This window comes from Typopeltis vanoorti, chromosome 5 (assembly GCF_054136105.1).
Source record: "Typopeltis vanoorti isolate ZY-2024b chromosome 5, IOZ_Tvanoo_1.0, whole genome shotgun sequence".
Taxonomy (NCBI): Eukaryota; Metazoa; Arthropoda; class Arachnida; order Uropygi; family Thelyphonidae; genus Typopeltis; species Typopeltis vanoorti.
The window spans coordinates 51,183,450-51,191,540 of record NC_143553.1 but is presented as its reverse complement, the minus strand read 5'-3'; the positions used below and the strand labels follow the sequence as shown (position 1 = coordinate 51,191,540).

At 33.5% G+C, this 8,091-nt stretch overlaps 1 protein-coding gene across 2 annotated transcripts in view; it reads right to left on the bottom strand.

The window, feature by feature from the left end:
* Window positions 1-3,555: 3,555 nt before the first annotated feature.
* Window positions 3,556-8,091, bottom strand: part of LOC150106402 (solute carrier family 49 member A3-like) — a 137,049-nt gene continuing 132,513 nt past the window's right edge. For both annotated transcript variants that reach the window (XM_090392423.1, XM_090392424.1), the window contains exon 10: window positions 3,556-4,147. In XM_090392423.1, the coding sequence (XP_090248549.1) occupies window positions 3,951-4,147 (197 nt within the window). In that variant the 3' untranslated portion in view covers window positions 3,556-3,950. The remainder of the gene's footprint in view (window positions 4,148-8,091) is intronic.

Here is an 8,091-nt window from a genome sequence, read left to right as displayed (position 1 = left end):
TTTAGAGAAAATTAGAATGAACAGATAACATTAAAAATAAAGATATTAAAATAATAATCATTTAAAAGATACATCAGCAAAACAAGTGTTTGAAGAAAAATTAGTAAAAGAGAACAAGAAGATGCAGGCCAAGGGCAGTTAAGTATAAAGCAGCTTAAATCAGAGCCATGACAAATCCACTAATTTGGAAGAAAAGTTCTGGTAGGAAACTAGTCATAAAATATTAAATTTTGGACTATCATAATATCTGGTACACTCCTATTAATGTTATATGATGAATGATCAATTTGGTACAACAGCAATAAAAATTTTTTTTTGTAGAAAATTGTTTTTTCTTCTACGTTGTATCTACAATGTAGAAGCAGCACTTGAATATGCTGTTATGCTAATACTTCTGCATTTTTTTTTTTATTTGGTTGTAGCACAAGAACTATAATTGACATCATTGCTGTCTTATCTTGATAAATATTGCTTTCTTTAGTCACTCATGTTCAGAGCTATTTAGAAAATAGAGACACAAGACTGCAGAACCGGTGAGAAATTACACATGAAAAGCTACTTAAATGCTGACAATGAAGTTCAGCTTGTAAGGAGGATTTCAGACTGGTGCTAGTCTTATCTTAGTGATAAAAAAATCTAATAACTGTTTATTTAGCAGTTTCTAATATGCTAATGCATACCGGAAACTGCTACTAGTTTTTTAGATGTGCCCAATTTATACTCACAGATGCACTTTTTCATTTATAGTTTGTTTTGTGGCATATTGAAAGGTATTCTAGACAATAATGCCCTTGAACTGGCATTATTGTCTCCTTGCAAGCAGCAAGTTTATAACAAAAGTTTACATCCAATCTTTTTCAAGTGAGTCAAATAATGGGTTGGAACATCCCCAGTTTATAACTGATTGTGCAGCAGATATTTAAGTACAAGTATGTCTAGTAAGAATTCCAGCAAAACTGTTTAGAGTACATCCCCTGCTGCAATTTAAAATGATGCAAATAATTTTTTTTTTTTTTTTTACAAATAAACTTAAGCAGCATGAAAATGCAACAATCATAATTTGAAATAGGAACACAGTTTTGGTGTACGTAGGCACAAAAATTAGTTTCCAGCAGTTAGCAATAGAGCACACGATGTATTACACAATTTAGTGCACTGCATTAAACTGTCATTGCATAAAGATATTTTTGTGTGGGGAGGGGGAAAAAAAGTAAAAAAAAAACTTTTGAGACCTCAATAAAGGTCAAATCTGGTCTGGATAGCAATCCTTCCAATAACGCATGACAATATAAACATCCAAATGTAAGTGTGCTGTGCATTATGAGATACTACGAACAATCTGATGTGAAGCTATTAACCTCCACATGCAAGTAGCCTAGTTGCAAAATTACTTCACATGCAACCTTGGAACCTTTTGTCCATCTTGGTTAAATCCTCATACATAAATTAATTATCATCATCATCAAATTCCTGACATGTACCCTCAAGGGTGTACAGAATATGATAGTATTACATGAAAAATTTACATCATTACTAACTTCCTATCTACAATTTTCCTCCAAACCAGTCTGTTACTTCAAACCATCACAGGACACACAAACTCAGCATTATCCATATGTTGAAAAATAGAGCCCAAAAGTTTATATCAGAAGAGGATACACAGACTGAACTCTCACTTATAGCCAACACATTATCACAAAATGGATATCCTCCAAACATCATCAAAAAATATCTATCTATACAGTGACAACCCCAGACAAGAAGAATCAAGCTCCCAGGTACATTTCTACTGTAGTGATTCCCTTCATCAGGTCAATTTCTTATCAAATAGCCAGAATACTTAAAGCCTACAACATCAGAGTGGTCTTCAAACCAAGCATCAGACAGGTTTTAGGATCTCCAAAAGATAAGGTGCCATTCTACAAATATCCAGGAGTATATTACATTCCTTGTAATATACTCCTTTAAACTACGTGAAGTTTGTCCTACATCGGACAAACTTCACAGAGTTTAGAGATCAGACAAAAAGAACATGTTGGTGATGTAAACCACAACAGAAGTATTTCTCCCGGCTTAGCACATCATTTCTGTATGTGTAACCACAGGATAGAGTGGCAAAACAGCTCCATGCCATATTTGGACGAGGACTACAGATATCATTTATTCAAAGAAGCCACAACAGTGTTAATAACTGGCGGAAACCTCAACAGAAATCAGGGTACTATTCTGAACAGTTTGTGGAAAAACCTGATCCTTTCTCTAAATCCATCTGAACTAAAGCTAGCCAGTAATCACATTATGCATTTACAACAAACACGCATGCATGATAATGAATAAGAACAATAAGTCCTCTCAGTCTCTGTCACGCGAACATGTAACCTTAGCTATTAGATTGTTTACGTTTTTATGTTCCTTTCAATTTGCATTTACTAGTATTTTTATGCTTTTCCGTAAACACCTTGAAAAAGCTAGACAGTTTGCTAGCGAAACTGGTAGGGAAAGAATGTAAGATGTTTGTATGCATTACAATATGGTCAGTCTGTTACTTGTCAAGACTCCAACATTATCAGATCTTATATTTCTATTGTCTAAGGCATTTTGTACCGTATCAATCCACCTATATCTTGGTCTTCCTCTGGGTCGTTTTCCTGCCAAGCTAGCAGAGAACACTTGTTTTGCCACTCTTTCCTCGCCCATTCTGTTTAAAATTATTATAAAATATAATTTATAAATTTTTTGAAGTTATACTTCATACAGAAACTTATTTGCTATTAACAAAGATAAAGGCAAACAAAAGTATAAATTTCTGTTTGCCTTTCTTTTGTTTTAAGACAATTCTACTTATGAATGTTGGTAAACCTATAGCCTCACATTAGTACCATGGGGAAGCAAATATAGATAATCTGAGGATCCTGTTCAAGAGATAAATGTGATACTTTTTCAAGACATTTCAGGCCTCCAATAAGCAGAGTTGTAGTCTCATGCCAGTTGATGAAAATCTAGAACTAATTAACAAAGAATTTTTATTAACAAATCATTTTTGTATGTTTAATTTTACTAATCTTTAAACCATTTAGGCTCTATAATTTCTAAAAACTGGATATGGAAAGAAAGAAAAAAACAAACTATATGGAGAGTTTGAGCAATTATTTATGAAAATACAATATTAAAATATATATATATATTTCAGATGAAGCAAGAATCATACAGCATTAGAATGAGTGAAATAATAAATATTTAAATCTTAAATCCAAAGAATGTTTAATTATTGAATTTATCACAGATTGTCACATGCAAACACGCATTTAAATGAAAAGAAATACATGCAAATGAAAGGCAGATGCTATTCCATTTAATAAATGTAATAAATTCCTGAATTTATTAAATGGAATGAACAAAAAAAAACTGCTTAGTTAATATATACAACCATGCATGCATCTTCTCTTCTCCTTAACATGTTATGGTTCAATTGCTTATCCTGGATCAAGTAACTTGGCTTCATTCACACATCTCTCTCTTTTATACACACACACACACACACACACACACACACACACACACACACACACACACACACACACACAATGCTCCTTGTCCTATACTTTACACATATGATAGATGACTGGATAGGAGAGTATTATATTTTGAATTATGACTAGCCTTCATAAACTTGTAGCTTTAACATTTTGGAAATTGATACAAAAATATAAAAATCATTAATATCTTTCTGTAAATGTTATTTGGTCAGTTCAATTAGTGATCTCTCAATTATCTGGGTGCATGGTAAAGTGATTTTATACTCAGATAACTGAGGATACAGTTAAATGGATGCACAATTACATGTTGCTGTTCTAAGAGACATCTACCATTAGTAAACTGGAGGTTCTGTTATTTGAAAGTCAGATAATTGAGAGACCAATACATTTTATGTTTACAGACATAACTACATTTTAATATTGGGTGGGATATACTATGTGATCTGTACGTATTGAAACGTCCAGACTATCTTCTGAAACTGTTGAATGCTGAAGTATTTGTCGAACTTTGGCAGCTACATCAGCTTTTAACCTCTTGTATTCTGTGTCAAAGAATGATATAAAAATTGCAGCACAGCCCACAGCAATTCCAGCCAAAACAAGGAATGGCACTGTAGCACAAAAATAGAAAGAAATGGATATGAGTAAGCATACAATTATCTGGATTAGAATGTTGTAAATCTATAAATCAGAAAACATTTTAAAAGATAAAGTAAAATTCACATAACTTAAGTGCTACATATACTTTCTTTGAAAGACCACCATTACTGCTTCAAAATCTTGTTAAAGTGTTAAAAATATTAAAATTTTTTATTTTTAAATATATATTAAGAACTAAAACCCACAAATTGCCTCAAGATTTTTCATATTAATCAAAACTACATCAGTTTCTCAAATGCTTTAGAATTATTTAGTATGAACGTGCAGAGGTTCAGGTTCAAAGGAAGAAATTAGTTATCATGTGTGTCGATCAGACATTTCTAGTGCTGTATTTCAAATATGATTATCATAATCCAATAAAAAAAAAATTGTACCTGGCTCTATTTACAGAGAGAGAGAACTTAGTGTCTTCTTCAGATTCCATATACATAACATTGAAAGAAACAAATCTTGTCCATCAGGTACAGGTGATAATTCAGTGGATGTATTTCATAAGTACACAAAATGATTATCTAAATTAACTTATATTCGTAGTGGAAAAATGAATTAGTTTAAAACCAAATAAATAAATGCACAAATATTTCAGAAAGAATAACTGATTGCATTTTTAACATAGACATAAAAACAAGGTTTGAATTTCAAGTTAGTCCTAGAATAGCTAATCAATCACCATGAGAGTTATCCTTTGATAATTTAAACTAGTTTTTATATCCATGATGATGGCAAAAAGTTATTCCTTCCAAAATATTTATATATCTTTAATTAATATTAAACTAATTTTTAAGCACCTATATGGCACAGTTGGAAAAATGATGAGATAATACATCTTTCCATTGGAAATAACCAAAGTTTGATTTCTGTCATGGCAAGAAGAACATTTATATGAACTCTTTTCACTAGATAGTGAATGAACCAATTTCATATACAGGTAGCAGTTGTTTTTTTCTCTCTCACAAACTTTTTTTTTTTATCTTGCATACAGGCAAACTGGTCAGAAAACACACAGTGAACAGACAAAAATACAGGTATCCCTTGCTTAATGCAGAGAAATTAATTGCGGCAATCCCTTGATATATAAGTGGCAAGAGTTTTGATTAACACGCCTTTAATCCTGCAGAGCTCGCAGTTGATCTGACAGATACATGCAAAATGTTTAATATAAATATTCTTACACAATTCAATGCATAGCTTGGATGCCATGAGTAGCTGTGCATAGATATTCCACACTGTTTTTTGCTTCAGTTTGGTTTCACATGTTATGTAAAGGTTTGTGATATTTGACAGTAAATTGTATCTGAGATATACCGCAACCTATGATATCAGTATAGTATGGTTTAGTTTTTTTTTTTTTTATTCTTTGTTCAATAATTTCTAGATTGTAATGAACAATAAATAAATCATCATGTATTACTGAAATAGAGAGCCAAAGGCTTATTTATCATACATGTCCTCCAGGAGATGTGCTTTACATTATGGAAAATACTAAGGAAAGTGATCTGGAACTTGCTCCACCTTTACTACGAGTTGTCCATGAGGTTGCTTATGCTTGCATCTGCCGAAACTTTTAGTTTCTATATATTCGGCACAAAACTCTTGTAGTTTTGTAGTATATTCGGCTATGAAATAATATTGGATTCAATATCCATTTAATTTGTACCATCATGTACTATATTTGCAGTGTTTTTTCTTTATGTTTTATTGCTTGTTTGCTGAGGTCTGGAGAGTCATTTTGCTTGTTATCGTAGAATTTATGCTGATAAGAAAAAAAACAAACTGTTCAAACGACTCTTGATAACTTCTTTTGATAAAAAAATTGCAGTAAATAATGTAGGTACACGTATTTACTGCAATTTTTTTATCAAAATGAATGCAAAGTAAATTAAACATTTACTTTGCATTCATTTTTTATCTTTCCTAAAAGAGTACCATATAAAACGAATTATTAATACAGTAATTGATCATGGATGAATTGTAATTTTTACCATTGGTTACTAGATTTGATTAACACGATTTAAATACACATGGTAACATTGAGGAATAATTAACCGCATTAATCGAGGGATACCTGTACTATTAGCAGGTAGTACACGGTGGATATGTCTTCCTGTGAAGAGCCTTTGGACTCCATGGAGGTGTCATGTAATAATACTGTTTACTGTAAATGTGTGTTAATATAGATAAACATCACAATCCCAGATACAACATACAAAGCCATGAGTGCTTTCCCCCCTTTTTTTGGGGAGAGGGGGAAATTGTGCTTAAAATTACTCACAGTTCAGTGATCTTCAAATCTGATAAAGTAAATGCAACTACTGTTATAAATAGCAAGGACAATCACCATAAAAAAACTTCTGAGTGACTCCACTATCTATAAAAAATGTAAATACAATCTTAGTAATAAAACCTACAAGAACAAACTTTTAAGTAAAATGTTACTTGGCCTTCAACCGTTAAAAAAGAAATGCATAAATCCTCATCTCTCACTTGTGTGACCTACCAAGCGACACACAACTGTGGCTATTCACTGAAGATGCTACTAACTATCAGACTTTAGCTCCAGCTGAACATCTTGTCGCTTGGTGTCGCACTGAATAGATCGTCAGCTTGTCGAGAGCTCCTGAAAAGATTAGTATTATTTTGTGTTAACATTAGATATTTTACTAGAATTTTAAGTAGTATTGTTTGCTTTTGTTTCTTGGTGTGTCTGTGCAATTTTTGCGTGTTTTCTGTTATTTTAATTATTATTTTTAAGAAAAGATAGCGTACACATGGTACCGATAAAGAAAAAAATGGCGGCCAGGTCGCCATGTTTGTTTAAGAGTTTTGATGTAAACGAATTTATGCAATGTGCTGTCTGTGAGATGTATGCCTTGCGAAGAGCGGTGGGAGTCTGGTTAGAAAGTGATAGTGGAATTAATATGTGTAGAAAGTGTAAAGAGAATGAGGACTTCAAGCGTGTTTCGTGTGTCGAGACTGATATCGTTAATGATAGTCAGAATGTAGAAAATGGCGGTGTGCTAGAGAATTGCGTGGTAGTGCCAGATAGGTGTGAGAGCGTCGCTGAAAGTGTAAATGAAGGTAGAAACACAGAAAGAATGGATGATTTGATCGATAATGAAAATGGTGAGATAAATGCGAGTAGCGAAATTGCCCGTTTGAATGGCGCGATACACAGAGCCAAAAGACAACTGGAGCGTATGGAAAAATGTGTGTTGAATGTACCGACAAATAACCAGCGGAAGTTTGTGACGGCAAATAATAGAATGTTCGTAAACGTCAATAAAATGAAGGAGCGAGTGCTGTATGGGGATTCGCTATTAAGAGGCGTAATAACTGAGAGAGTTTAACGAAGTCGTACCAGCCGGGTGCGAACATAAAGGACGTCAGCGAATCTATTTGACTGCAAAAACAGAGGGTGAAAGAGATGATAATCGTGGCAGGAACGAATGATTTGAAAGAGCACAAAATGGAAATGATAGAGGATGTGAGGGAGTTGTTTGAGGTAGCAAAAGAGAAGAGTGAGAGAGTTAGGATGGTGAGTATCTTACCGCGGTATGACAGCGAAGTGTTTAGAAGGAGGGCCATAATTGCCAATGACTTTATGCGTGGGTTATGCATGGAGAGTGGTGTGGAATTTGTGGATGTGTGGAATGAGTTCGATGGGCGAAAAGACTTATATAAGATGGATGGGTTACATTTGAATGGAGTTGGTGTACGGAGACTGGAAAGAGTGTTGATGAATGATGTGGAAGTGGATGTACAGACTCAGGGAAACTAGATTTATTAAGAGGGGGGGAGTAGATATGCAGACTTTAGGGGGGGCAGTTAAGTGTATGAATGAGTATATTATGCCCGGGCGAGTACGACGGACAACAAATCAGAATGGGATAGTTAG